At 51.0% G+C, this 15072-nt stretch overlaps 1 protein-coding gene across 19 annotated transcripts in view; it reads left to right on the top strand.

Moving 5' to 3' along the window:
- Positions 1 to 15072, top strand: part of Mcf2l (MCF.2 cell line derived transforming sequence like) — a 144969-nt gene that overhangs the window by 81848 nt on the left and 48049 nt on the right. For all 19 annotated transcript variants that reach the window (XM_076913823.1, XM_076913824.1, XM_076913822.1 and 16 more), the window contains 2 exons: positions 2817 to 2900; positions 8490 to 8604. In XM_076913823.1, the coding sequence (XP_076769938.1) occupies positions 2817 to 2900; positions 8490 to 8604 (199 nt within the window). The remainder of the gene's footprint in view (positions 1 to 2816; positions 2901 to 8489; positions 8605 to 15072) is intronic.

Below are 15072 nucleotides of genomic sequence, written 5' to 3' on the forward strand. Positions count from 1 at the left end.
GGGCACACACACATCCAGGTTTCTTCAGCTGCAGAAACATCAGAAAGAACAAAAGATTATAATTCAGGAAAAAAATGCCAGCAGCCTGCTGAGCTCTGGGACAGTATAGACCAAACTCTCCAGTGTTGGCTAGACAGCATTTGTAGACACTTAGTGTATCCCTACGGACTAGCTGGTGATCATGCAACACACACACAGAGGAGAGAGAGAGCAGGCATGTACACGCACACACATACACACACACACACTATTTAATATTTTATCTTGTTTGCATGTTTGGGTGTGCGTACATGTATGTGTGAATACATGTGCACATCTGTATGTGGGGACCAGTGGACCTCAGCTGGGGTTCCTCAGGTGTCATCCACCTCTTTTGGTTAGTTGTTTTGAGAGTCTCTCGTTAGCCTGGAACTTGCCAAGTGTGTCAGCCTGGCCAGTCAGTAAGGCCCATGGACCTATCTGTCTGCACCCCAGTGCTAGGATTGCAAGGGCATAGCAACACTCCTGCCTTCTTTTTACATGGGGTCAGATTGAACTCTGTTCCTGGTGTTTTCAAGGCAAGTACCTAATCTCTAACCTGTTGTCCCAGCCAGGTATTTGCTCGTATGAGCTTGAAGGAGGCTGAAGCCCAGGTACTGTGGCCTCTGCAGCTATGGGTGACGGGGGGGGGGGGGTGATAGCTCATGGGGTGAGGGCCAAGGCCCTGCTCAGGCAGAGGCAGAAAGACTTCGAGAGGGTCTCATTGGAACTCTGGCAGTTGGACTCCTCACAGAATGGGCTCCTCTCACGGTGTGGCTGTGGTGAGGCCCAGGCTGGACATACCTCCTGTCTGAGGAACTCACAAATACTCTGAAGCCAGTTCCTGGGGAGAGGTGAGCCAGGAGGCCTCTGAGTAACACCCAAGTGGAACTTAGCCCTGTGTCAACCCATCCCTCTCCATGGAAACAGCTCTATCAGGTGGTCAAGGCATGAACAGAGCCTGTGAGGTAGAATGAGCTCACAACCTTTGGAGCCTGACCACCCAGGAATGTGTCACCCAGGAAGACAATGTCATTTACAAACATAAGGAATCTAGTCTGAGGACTCTGTAGAAATGTTTTCATCAAGGCCCAGATGCTGGGATTTTATTTCCTTGGGAATAGGTGCACCCTAGATGTTTAAAAGCATAGGTCTACGGTCCTTTTGTCCCCAGAGTCGTGGCAAAGTCCCAAGGAGCTTTGACCTGCTCAGGGCTCAACTCTTCACTGGCTTTGGAGGACCATTGTATGCACCATTCTCAGCTGTGGGGAAATCAACAGCCTTAGGTGACACCCACAAACTTCCTAGTAGCCCCCAAATTTCCCAAACGTCCCGAAAGGCTCTCAGCTCCCATTATGTGTTTCTCCTTAAGTCAGATGCAGGTTTGAGAGCGACCTCCCTGGCCTTCCACCTTCTGCTCTAGCTAATGCCACCTGAGATGGGCAGCAAGATGAGCCACCAGTCATGAGCGTCACCCCCTACAGTGATACGCGTACAAGCACTAAACCATTTCCCCAGAATTTAAAAATGTATCAGTCTTGTTAGGGGACTCTTTCTGGCCCTGCACTCCCCACAAAGGAATTAGCATTGCCAAGAAGTCTGAACCTTGTTGGATTGTGCGTGTTGAGCTCACATGTGAGACCAACCTGGTGTTCACGGTGTGGTGAATGGCAGTAGTTGTTCCCTGCTCTCTCCTCGTGTGGCACTGCTGTGCTCCTGAAGGCTTCGACAGACATAATATTTCTGGCACCTCTTTGTCCCATGACAGTGTGGGGCTCTGTATACTCTGTATCACTGGCTTTGCCAGCAGGCATTTGTATCACCAAAGAGCAGGATTTAAGGTTGGTGTTGTACAGGTGATATCTGCTGGTTTGTACAGGTGATATCTGCTAACTCCATGGGAGCTTTCAGATAACAGTGTCACCATGACCCACTTTCTCAGGCCTCTTGTGACCTGGGTCTTCAGGGACAGAACCTACCTTTAAAGCTACTTGTGATCAATGTGAGTCACGGGGCTTATGGACACTGAGTGTCCAGGACTGTCAGCACTGCCCTGACTTGTGGTAAGGACCACCACATTTCATCTGTTGGGTTGACTTCCCCCTGAGAGTCCTAGTGCCCTTTGCTGTCGTCTTGAGATTAGCTGGGATGCTGCCTGTCTGTGCCTATGTTAATCCATAGCCTACAATGAACACCGGGGCAGAGCCACCAGCGTGCAGCCAAGCCTCAGTCCTGTTGCTGGTGCCTACCTCAGGCATCAGGTGAATGAATGGTAGGATCACAGCAGGCACAGGGCCCTGAACATCTGGGGATTTGTGGTAGCTCTAGGTCTGTGGTGATGGCAGATGCCTCTGTTAGCCAGGAAGCCATCTATAGGCAGCAGTGAGAGCCCCGAGGAGCCTGCACCTCTGCCAAGCAGGGAGGAGGAGGCACCCTACCTGTGAGTCAGGTCCTGCCTCCTCCCTTGGCGCGTGTCTCTCCCTCCCTCCCTCTCTGTCTCCCTCCTTCCCTCCCTCTCTCCTGTAGCACTTCCTCCATGCTCCCCTTGTTTCCTCTTTCCTTCTCTGGCTCTTATACACATTTTTAAAACATTGATGGCGAATCACTTTGTGCTATGAGAAACAAAGGCTTGCTCTGCTTATTGGAAACTGAAATGCCTTTTTTTTTCCAGACACGTGACCACAGCTCCCTAGGTAGTCCCTAGCTCGTTCCAGAGGCTCCCGAGGGCTGTTCCCAGAGCCCCAGTGGGTGTGAGGCCAGGGTTCCTCCCAGTGACAGTATGTCTGCTCTTCCTGCAGATGAAATCATGCACCAGGACATCGTCCCGCTCTGTGCTGCCGACATCCAGGAGCAGCTGAAGAAGGGCTTTGCTTACCTGTCTGGTGAGTTCCGGAAGCCAGGGGTGAGGGGTACAGCAAGGGCGTAGCCAGTCTCCGGGGCTACACCCCACTCTGTATCAGTGGCAGCTTCACTGTCCTCTGTGAAGTGCCTAGCCATGGGGAGGAGGGGGCAGGGTCATGTCCATACCCTCATTTCCGTTCTGTTGTCTACACTGCAGTGTCCCGGATCAGGTGAGTTGTTGAGAAAAGAGGCTTATTTAGCTCACAGCTGTAAAAGGCCAAGGCTGGGGGATGTATCCAGGGGTGATTTTCTCGCTGTCAAAACCCGAGGCCATGCAGGTTATCATACAGTGAAAGGCGGGGTACGTATGAGTGTGCTCACGCATGTTTGTGTGTGTCTGTGTCCTCAAGTTTCTTTTTATAAAGCTATAAGGACTCAATCAAAGGGCCACCTGCCTGTTGATTAACGCTGATCACTTCCCCTAGGCCTCCCTCTGGGTACCACAGTTGGATTATTTCTGCCTTGCAGAACCTCCCAGATTAAACTCCAGCACAGGAAGACTTAAGAGACACTCAAATCCCAGCCATGGCCCTCAGGCTACTGTGGGCCTGTCAGGATCTGGAGACGGGTGAGCTGGGTGCCCCTGTCCTAGGATTCTGGAAACTTGGCCCTCCATGCATGGGTGGATGCCAGTCCCACTGCCGTTGGTGCCTCCTGTGATCACGGCTGTGAGACATCTCACCAGGCACCTCCCTTGGTATTGCTGTTGTTCAAGCTCTGCCTCAGAAGCAATGGCATTGAGCCTGACCAAGCTGAAGGCTGAGGATCATGGCTGTCCCACCTTGCCGCAGGTGGTGTGTGTCTAGCCTTGTGACAACACTCGTGAGCTGAGCTAGTCGTGTTTATTTGTCAAGACCAATTCAGGAAAAAGCCACATGTGAGCCTTCCTCCAGATCTCAAGTCAGCTCAGGGTGTCCCCCCTCTAGTCAGCCTGGAACACCCCCATCACTTAGCCACATAAGGAGAAACTCTATCCACATCTGTGACTCCAGCACGTCCCAGCCCTGTGTCTTCTCTGGTCTTCCAGCCTATATTCATTGACCAGGCCTGTGGTCAAGATACAACATGCTCCAGTTGAGTAGATTCCAGGGAGCTTTGAGATATTGGACAGGGGTGAAGTTGGAATAGTCTGAGGGGAGTAACATCACTGACTTAGGAAGAGTCTGGCCGTGAGGTGAGCAGGAAAGTGGAACCTCTGAGGTGTTCTGCTGATGAGGCAATCCCATTGGGACAGGTCTCCCCAAGGTTCCTGAGAGGACAGTAGAAGGGGTGAGCCACCCTGGAAGGGCAAGCTCAGAGAAAGCTTGTGAAAAGGCCACAGTGTCTGCCTCCCCTCCTCAGCTTCTCCCTACCTGTCACCCCAGCAAGGCTCCAGGCTTAGATACATGGGCGCCTCAGCCTTGGGTCCCTGGCCTTGACCTTAAAGTATGAGCTGCCCACATGTCCCTACGTGGGGGCCTAGGGTACTCGAGGGTAAGACCCTGGGAGCCCCATTGCATGCTCACCTCTCCAGAGTCGATGACATCAGCCTGGGAGCCCCAGGCTACTTAGTTGATGAAGTGAAGGTCAGGTCTCCATCAGCTAAGGTCCCCGACTGAACTTTGGCCTCATCTGCGGAGACTGCGGAGGCGAGCTGAAGTCTGAGATTCTGTCCAACTGCAGAGATGCAGAGGTGTAGAGGGAAGGGGTGAGGATGAGCATGCATCGTGGGCCTAGGACTTGACAGCAGCCCCTGCTGGTGTCCAGCAGAACCAGAAGGAGCTACACTCTGTAACCCAGGAGGCCTGGAAGAGGTGCCAGCCCATGTGAGACACAGCCCACAGACAGCACTCAGCCTCTGAGACTTGGAGGGCCTGCTGGGCCACGCTGGGCAGCTGTGAGCTGAGAAGCGGAGGTGTTCTTTATGACCAAGTGCGAGCATGTACTCTGAAATGTTCAAGTACGTGAAACTTGAATGTCTACCACTATTCTACAAACCGGACCCTCTGCGATTGTCACTGTTCATGGAGACATGCCTGAGACATTCCATCCTTCTCTTGTTCCCATACCGCAGTCACTGGGACACCCTGGTGCCTTACCTAAGGATCTGCGTTCTTACTGCCCCTTAGCCACACCTTGGACAACCCCATTCCCCTTGCCTCTCCACTTCCATCCTCTAGAGGGCACAACCTCTTAAGCACAGCGACCCTGGCCTGCCCCCCAATCTACTGCACAGGTAGAGGGGTTTATGAATACAGTGGACTGTAAAATAAATCACTGCCAGCTAAGAGCTTCAGGGCCAAGTGGTACAGGACTGATACTTTACTCTCCTCTGCTGTGGATGAAATTTGGGCTGGCCGACTACTCATCCTTGGCCACATAAATTCAGTCTTCACAAGAGTTACCGACCAGGCCTTTCCCTTGACCTCATGATGTGGCCATTCCTCGAGACTCAGCAAGCTCCGTTGAGATGAAAATGCTTTAATTCAGAGACATGCACCTTTTGCCTGAGACCCCCTAGTCTAGGCGGAACTGCTCTCCTCCAACACCCTGACTGAGCGTGTGAGACAAAATGCTGATGGGGCCACACACTGCCCACTGTACCTGACAAGGTGGCCATGTCGCTGGCCCATAGCTTCTGGGGCCCCTTGGGCCTCATGGCCTTCCCCTCAGCTGGCGCTTCCATTTGCCAGTGTTTACAGCCTCGTGTCCCCCATGGCAGCTTTAATGGCAGAATTACAGCTGGTCTCAAGTTCTCTCCAAATTGAGGCTACCCCATACCCTGTGGAGTGTCCCTGGGACCTAAAACACCCTCTCCACTTAATGGCTGAGTTTGGGGCAGGCTCCTCAGCCCTTCAGGGCATCACTTGCTTCTGACTCCACAGTCAATCTGGGGCAGTCTCTGCTCTTGGGAATCACCTGGAGAGAAGCAGAAGTGGACAGCTGCCTGGGAGCCCTGAGTGTCCAGCGAACATCAGATGGCAGTAACCAACACAACTCCTGGAGACTGAGAAGCAGTCACACCCACCAGCTTCTGGATAGCTCTTCGGGGTCCACAGCCATGCAGTGTCTGAGATACCTGGCAGCTTCTTTGGCCTGAATGAGTGCCCCCACATCCACATGTTGAGGCCCAACCCCTCGTGAGGTGGTGTAGGGAGACAGGCTCCATGACATAATGGTGCATCAAGCAGGAACACCCTTACACCAAACACTGAGGCTGCTGCTGCCATGACCCAAGGCGTCCACCCCGCAAAGCTGCGAGAAGGAACTTCTGTTGTCTATAAGCTACGAGCTGATCATGTTTTGTTTTAAAACACCAAAGAGACAAAAACCCTAATAATACCTGTGAAACTATTAAATCAGTGTGAAAATCATTTGTGCTCACAAAGGCTTTATACCAATTTGGGGTCCCCTGATTTTTTAAATGAATATCCAGCTTCAGAGGGATACCTCTGATACTTTCATCCTTTTGTTAAATTTTATATCTTTATAATAGTTTTTTACATAATTCCATGATTATCCCCCCCCTTGTCCCCTCTCCCCCTTCCCATGCACTTCCCTCTTTCAGATTTCCTAGTTCTCCAACTCATGGTGTCTTTTTCCTGAGTTGTTGTTACAATGTGTGTGTGTGTGTGTGTGTGTGTGTGTGTGTGTGTGTGTGTGTGTGTTGTGACTGTTTGGTATTAAATAGTCAGGTGGGGCTCTGTCCTGGAGAAGACCATCCCTCCCACTCTTGGCAGCCCTAGTTGCCTGTGGTGCTCTGTCTAGGGTTGGGTTGAGGCTCCATAATCATCCCCCTTCATGTCAGCATGTCCGTTGGTATCATCATCGTTCAGGCCATGTTGATGAGACTTCATGGGGTAGTGTTTTTGATATTTCTAGGAGACACAGTATTACAGAGAAATCCCTGTTTGTTCTGGCTATTACAATCTTTCTGCCCCCTCTGACAGTGATTCCTGGCCTTAAGTAAGGAGTTGTGTTGTAGCTGTGTCAGTTGGGACTGGGCTCCACACTATCTCTTGGTCTCCTCGTTTTGCTCAGTTGTGGTCTTCTGTAATTCTCTCTGTCTGTTGCAAGGAGACGTTTCTTTGATGAAGAATGAGAACTATACTTACTCGAATGTAATCAGGAACTGTGCTTGCTTAGTAAATGGCAGTTGAAGGTTCTTCTCTAAGGTCCGTGGCTTACCAACCCCAGGTTGTTGACTGGTGTTTCAGTACCAGCACACTTTCCCTCTGTTAAATAAGACCAGTTACAGAGCTGTTCGTTACCCAAGGTGTGCATGCCACTACCGCACTCCTATGTTTATGTATGGTGGTGCCATGTTAGCCCTTGTTACGGTTTGCAGGCATCACATCTGACTAGAAGTCCCCTTGGAAACTTACATGACACCTGTGGTACCACGAAATCTAGTCTTCAGGGAGAAAGCTTCAGGTCATATCCAGCTCAAGCCTCTGGGCTCCTGTGAAGAACATGGTGTCCCCATAATAGGAACTTACCTTCTGCCTAGGGGGCAGCCAAAAGCAGCAGCAGTAGCTTACAGTATTTTGGGAGTCTCTTGGGCAACCCTGACCAACAGCTCAAAGGGGAGCTTTCTGTGCTTAGTGTTGGTGTCCTGTTAGAGCTGTGGCTCTTGTGGGGACATTGTCAGCCCGATGGAAGATTTCATTGAATACACACACACACACACACGCACACGCACACGCACACGCACACGCACACGCACACGCACACGCACACGCACACGCACACGCACACGCACACACACGGGGCGGGGGGTGCACATTGTTTCCTTGTGGCTTTTCAGCCATCCTTACTGCTGTTCTCCCATCCTCACTCCTCATCCATCTGTATCTCCCCCTCCCTAGTTACCCCCCTATTTTCTCATTCCCCCTTCAGATCACCTGTACCTGACACTCTCTCTCTAGTGTTCTCCCACCCTCATGGACCTGTGTTTCTTTTCTGGTCTCAAGTTGATAGCCTCTTCCATTTGTTTATATCTGTCACATATGTGTGTATGCACACACATTTACATAAAGAGAACCAGCCGAGTCCATCTCTGTTGTCTTTGTGTATATGGTTCAAGGCTGACCACTCTGCACTGGGAAACCAATAAGGGGCTCATCCCTGGGCAAGGCTAACTCTCTTTCTCGCGGCAGTTATTACTTTCCTGTGCTTCTTTGTCTAGTTCTGAGACCCCAAGAACTCTCCCCTCCCTCCTGCTAGCCTGTCCATTGGTATTGCTGTGGTTCCATCTTGTTTATGCAGCCATTTCTAGAAGAAAACTGTTTCACAGAAGAATTCCTAGTTTCCTAGCTCTTAAAATCCTTCCAACCCCGCTTCTGTGATGCTCCCTGAGCCATAGATGCAGGAGGTGTGATGTAAAAGTATCCACTGAGGCCTGGGCTTCCACAATCCCTTGATCTCTGCATGCGTCCAGCTGTGGTTTTCTGTGACAGTCTCCATTTGCCACAGAGCTTCTTGGATGAGGGTCAATTGAAACACCTGGTGTCCGAGAAGTCTTTGTGGCTCTGTTGGAGACAACTAGGATGCTGAGGCTCTGCTCAACACCTGCCCCTTTTCCTCCTCAGGTGGGCGGGGACAGGACGGAAGCCCAGTCATCACCTTCCCTGACTACCCAGCCTTCAGCGAGATCCCGGACAAGGAGTTCCAGAATGTCATGACCTATCTCACCAGCATCCCCAGGTAGGACTGCTGAAGCCAGAGCGGGATTTTCTGCTTGATTGAGACCCCAGAGTCCTGGGTTGGGATGGAGTCTTATCAAAGAATGTGTTCACAGTTCAGAGTCCACTGTTACAGGTCCTAGGCTCCCACGGACTACTTGGCACTGCAGTAATCCCAGCCCTTAATCCCAAGTTCAAGTCCAGCATGAGCTGCTAGTGAGACCTGTTTCAAGAAAACAAAATTTAGTCATTTTTCTCTTTTAAAGTGTCACTAGTCATTGTCCATTCTGGTGAGTGAGTCTTTCCATCACTGGGAAAGGTGCCATGTGGTCATGTCTATGGGAGAAGACTCTCTAGCTGAGGCTCAGTTTATCCCAGAGCCTGGCTACCATTCTAAACTGGTCATCAGTTCCAAGGAAGTCCCCTGAGGTGGCTGCTGGGAGCCAAGAGAACAGAAATAGCTACAGCCATTCTGTGTCCTTGGTGTTTGTATTAGTCATGATTCCCTCGAGGACCAGAACCCATGTGTATATATTGAAGAAGACTCATTGATTGGTTTACACACTACAATCCAGGTAATCTAGTAATGGCCACCTCATGTTGGAGAGGCCCAGAGCCTGATAACTGTTTGGGTCATGAGGCTGAATGTCTCAGCTGTCTCAATCTGAGACTGAGAACAGGAGGATTCCTGGAGAGCTGCTTGTCTTCAGTCTGTCATAGAGCTGAGAGAGAGGCTAGAGAAGTGGCCGTGTTTCATCTGAGATTCACTCAGACATGCAAGGAGAGGTGGCACTCTCGGACTGACGCCAGAAGGGCTGGCTAGGGGTGGGTGGGTTGGTGGGTAGGGCTGATGGGTGGAACAGGGGAGGAGTTAAAAGGAGCCCCTGTGTGTCCCCAGAAGGGGAAGAAGATCTACTGTGCCAAGGGTTGTAGGACTGAGCCAGGAAGTAGGGGTGAGCCCAAGCTGGCCCTGTGGAGCAGGGGACCACCAGGTCCTGCAGGTGTAAATGGTTCATGGGTTTCTAGGTCAGTACTGTGCTGTGCCTGCTACTATGAGTAGCCCCACCCCCTTTTCTGTCTCTTCTGTAACCATCAGGTGTCCTGTCCCTCTGGCTTGTCCCAGCATGTTAGGACGCTGCTGAGGACACTTGGGTGATTGGAGAAAACTTTACAGGATACAGGAGAAAAGTGGAGGGCACACAGAAAGAGAGCCCCCACTTATCTTGCCCACAAGACCACAGAGGTGGGAACTGACAGAGATGGGAAGAGTCTGTGATGGAAACCCCAAGGGAGAGAGTGTACTACTGACCCAACAGAGAGGAAGAGGGAGCGAACAGCAGACTTTTTATCCTTGCCTGCCATGGTCCATTTCTTTCTCAAGGCTGAGCTAGTGCTAGCGGATCTCTGTGAGAGATGCGGCATAGCCTGCAGGGCACCTCTAGTGTCAGCCACTCTGCACTCACCCACAGCTCCTCTCATGATTCTGGAGCCAGCCTCACCCACCCCATACTAGCCAAGGTAATCTCCAAACTTCCCTGACCACCTCCAGGTCCAAGTAAGTCCACCAAGGCTTTCTTCAGACATGCATGCTCACCCATGTGTGTGTGTGTACACGCACACACACACACTCATGTATTCTCACAGTCACACATGTACACACATACAGGCTAACATGCACGTATGCACGTATACATGCTCATCCTCACAAATGAACTCATATATGCTCACGTATACGCATGGATTCACACCTGTGCTCCCTCTGCACGGGCACACTCTCACATGTGTGCACATCCCTGTGTGTTTCCAACATGTGTTCACATATGCATTCTTGTACATACCTGTTCACACATGTATGCTCATCCATACACACAAACTCACATCCATTTGCATGTTTATGCATGCACACATTCTACCACACAGGGAAGCAAAGCAAACCAGGTTAAGTTGCAAGGTTTTTTTCTTATTTTTTTCTTTTTTCTCTTTTCCTTTCTTTTCTTTTCTTTCTAAGTTGCAAGTTTTAAGAATACTCAGGGGAGCCTGGTGTAGTTCCTACTGTCAACTCAGCACTCAGGAGGCTGAGGCAGTAGGATCACAAGTTTGAAATCTACAGGTTTACACAGGAAACCCTAGAGGGGTGGAGAGAATAAACGAACACTGAAGGGAAAGAGGAAGGAAGGTACCAGGCTTGCCAACTCTGAAAACATTTGGATCAGAGAACAGACCCATGTCTGCTGGCCACAGCGTGTGTTCTCTTTGCTGTAGCTGCCCCTGGCTCCTTGAGAAGTCTGCAGCCATGGTTTTTAGGTACTTCTGTGGGGCCAGTCTTCTGTGGCAAGGGTGTACACTGACCTGGATTGAAAGGGGCTAGTGGAGGTTCCAGGTGCCTCTGCTTTTTGGAGCATGCTGACCTCTGACCTCAGATGGGCAGCCTTGCCTTGCACTATCGACAGGCCCTGAAGCTGCTTGCTATACAACTTCCACATGAGCTAGACTAAGTTGCTAAGACACACTGGTCCAGCATAAATTCAAAGTGAAGTGCAGACAGATTGGCTCCTAAGCAGATCATAAGTAAATCACCTGGAAGCCCTTTTCAGTTGGAGGACTAGGAGCAGCCATAAGATATCAGGCCATCTTCTCACAAGGCACGTTGACCCTCCACTTAACAAAGCTCCTCCAGTTCACATAGGCTAACAGGGACTCCTGCTCCTAAGAGGTGCCTGCATGGCTCACGCATGTACAGATGCACACACCACACACTTGCACTGAAACGTGCAGGTAGAAATGAACAAAACAGATGCACACAGACATGAACATGTGCACGTACACACACACACACACACACACACACACAGACATACTCACTAGTATGCAGAGACACATGATCACTGAGATGGCCCAGAGCTTGTGAGGACCATTGGAGGTGGGATACAAGGGACAGAGGCACTGCTCAGACTCCGTCACGGAGTGTGGATGCTGTCTTCTAGAATACCTGTTTCACCCTCCCTTCCTCCCTTGCTGGTCATTCATTCACATGAGCCCCAGAGCAGCCAGATGTGCCATGCATTCAGATGGAAGTTTCCGTGGAGTGCGAATGTTCTGGGAGAGAGCGTGTGTGCAGACATGTGTGCCACGTAAATTTAAAATGAAAGAAAACAAAATAGTTGTTTCTGCCCACACATGGCTAAGGGCTACCACAGTGGGCAGCTGCAGTCTGTGACTCACGTCATGTTAACAGTGCATGCCTCTCTTTCAGGGACAAAGGCAGTGGCCATCCTGGTCTTTTGTCCAAGAGGAAGGACAGCTGCCATCACCCTGCTAGAGGCTATGCCATTGTACCATGAGGAAGCTTGGGAGGCACAAATAGTGGCTCTGGGTGGCCTGCCCCAGGTCCTTCCTCAACCTGTCACACAGTGCCATTAGCTGCTGTTCAGGGAGTTGGCAATGTGTCAGAATACTGCTTGTCAAAATTCTAGTTCTAGGGTAGGAGGGTGCCTGAGGAGAGAGGTCTTGGCAGCCTCAGGCAGCCCTCAGGGAGGACACTGACAAATGCCCTGAAGCCACAATGGAGACAAAGTGGCGGCTCCCCCACTACACACACATATACACACACCCATGTGTACACACACACACACACATACATACATGCATGCACGCACGTGCACATGCACACATTCTTTGTGAGGTCTGATGAGCCCTTGTCTGAGCACAGACTGATTTGGGTCTTGAAGAGCTTAGCAGAGCTCACAGAAACTTTGTGGAGAGACCATGGGTTCTAGGAGAGCGAGGGAAAGCCAGGGCAGAGGCTGCTTAGCTAAGATGGCTGGGAGTTGGGTTTATTCATGCCATTTTTTGACAGCAGGGTCTTTGATTTCTCTTCTCAGATATTCAGAGAAGGGCCGGTTGTGCCCAGTTGCTGCTGAACTGTGGGTTCCGTTAGTCTCCCTGTCCTCCAGAGCAAGGAGTACTTGAATCATAGTGTTTGAGCCCTTCTGCCCTCCACCAGCCACAGCGTGCACCGGGGCCCCAGAGAGTCTTGAGGCTGGGGACACCTGCCCAAAGCCAGGCAAAAGTAATAGAACCAGGCATAAGAAAAAAAAAGACAAAAATCAAAACGAAACAACAAAAAAACCCCCAAAAACAAAACCCTGAACACACAGGAGCCAACCAGGCAGCCTAGGGAAGATGGGTAACCTCGGGAATATGGCCTTATTGTCCTGGAGCTGCCCTTGTGTACTTACTGGGTCCTCACAAACTGTCCCTTTATGCTCTCTAGGCAGTCAGCTGTGGCTTCAACCTGTGAGGTCTGGGAACCTGGTGGGAGGAGGCCAGAGGGCGGTTAATGATTCACCTCCAGCACCCTCCCGAATGTGCAGCTTCATGATGACCACATGAGGGCGCCATTAGTCAAACGATTGTCAAGTCAGGTTTACTGTGAGCCTCATGGCTCCTCTGTCTGACCCTGGTTTCACATACTTCCCCACCCCCACCCCTTCCATCCTTATAACTAGTTTGTAAATCTCATACACTGTACTCCAAAGACCTGCTTTTAAATACCAGTGTCACTAAGACAGTGGCACTCAGGTAGGATAAGACATTTCACACACTCTGAGAAATCGTGAGGACATGTCTCATTGGCAAGAGAGGTTCCATCTGTGGTGAACCTATCCTGAGAGCCCTGGGCCTCAGGTCGGCTCACCCCAGCTACCTCACTTCAGGCCCCCACACCCTCTGCTGGTCTCATATTCTGATTCCCTTCATCCAGGCACCACGGGGGAACACGTCACCTTCCTTGTTCAGCCCTCTACCAACCGCTGGGATGCCAGTGTCCATAGGTTCAGGCCATGGGTTCTGAGTGCTGGCTGCTGTACCCTAGATCCAATACTCTCTCACTCTTGCTGCTGGCCCTTGAGTGTTTACTGTACCCACGACTTACCTACTGATGTGAGCTACAGAGCTAACTTCTCCTGGGCAGATGACACCGATGACAAGCCAAGAAAGGTCCATCAAAGTCTGTCTTTTCAAAGTCATGCATTGCCTAGGCTCCTTACATGTTCATGGGTCACCCCAAACAGCGGCATCACAGTAAAGGCACCATCTCCCCAAAACTGTATGGGGCTGGAGCAGGGTTGTATATAGGGAGGCAGGTAGGAGGGGGTGCCTAGAATCTCAGGTGAGAGTCCAGCGATCCCACCACCCACTCCATCTATGTGGGAATAGCAGGCCTGATCTTGTGGGTACTCACAGATGCTCTGATTTAAAGAGGGAAGCAACCGTGCCACACCCAGAGGACAGTGTTCTATAGCATGAGTCTTATGGGGCCCTTCTCACTGATGTCACAGGGCTTGGGGTGTTTGACCTCTGCTGCCCCAAACCAGTGTGGGATGAAGTAGGCCCTCCTGGTGCCTCTGCTAGGTCTGACGAGAAGATCCTGCTGGGCTAGGTCTTTGGGGAAATGTGAATCAGTTGGGCATTTATGTCTGTTGCAGGACAGACCCTGTCATTCTGTGCTTGCTCTTTCTGCCCAGTGGTATTGTCAGACCTCAGGCCTTCAAAACAGTGGCCTCAGAGAAGGTTCCAGCAAATTCCAAACTCCTAAAACAGCTTTTGTGAGACTTCTGGGCCTTTTTTTGGGATAAAGTAACCCTGAAATTTAGATCACGTGCTCACCAAGGAAACCCCCTTACATGTTTTAGGGCTGGGGACCACAGTGGCTGTCTCTAAGTGCTGGGGCCTGGATGCTGAGAAACATCTGAGGCTCCCTGCAGGAGCCCAAGGAAACCACTTCAATTCCAGGGTCGATTCCAGTGCCTAGGTTGCAGATAGTGCAGGCCAAGAGACACCGTGAGGATGGGTCCACTTTCAGCTGAGCCCTCTCTTCCTATGGATTAGTGCTCCTGCCCCCTGGTATGGGAGGAGGGAGAAGATGTTGGCAACAGGAGGGGGACACAAGATAGGGCTGTGGCTTTCTGGGGCTGGCGGCTGCCAGCGACAGTGAGAAAAGAAAGGCTGTTTCATTCCAAGATTTCCTCAGTGAGGTGTCCCTGGGGCACAACCATAGTGGCCTAGTGACCGAGTGTGGCAGGTCCAACCCTCTGGGCTCTGTGACAATGGTAAAAAAAAAAAAAAATCCTTTTCTGTCCTTAACAAGATAGAGCCCCGCCTTCACAAAGTCACCATGAAGCCTTGGTCAATGACTGTGGCATTGTTAGTCCCATACCTGGCCCATAGCCACGCAGAAAGTCAGAAGGTCCTCACCCAGAAAGTGGGCTGGGCCCCAGCTGGACGGAATCATGATGGAACCTCCTGCCCCAGGAGTTCTCTGTTCCCAGACTGTGGGCTGCCAGGCAGTGGGATGAGGACACAGATGCCTTCCTAGGTTCAATTTGCAAACCATCAACTAGCTACAGTGGGCGGACCATTCGGAAACACACCTGTGAATGTTGATTTTTAATATAAATGTACGCTATAAATTAATGCAGCAGCTGTTTTT

This window comes from Arvicanthis niloticus, chromosome 16, assembly GCF_011762505.2.
Source record: "Arvicanthis niloticus isolate mArvNil1 chromosome 16, mArvNil1.pat.X, whole genome shotgun sequence".
Lineage (NCBI taxonomy): Eukaryota > Metazoa > Chordata > Mammalia > Rodentia > Muridae > Arvicanthis > Arvicanthis niloticus.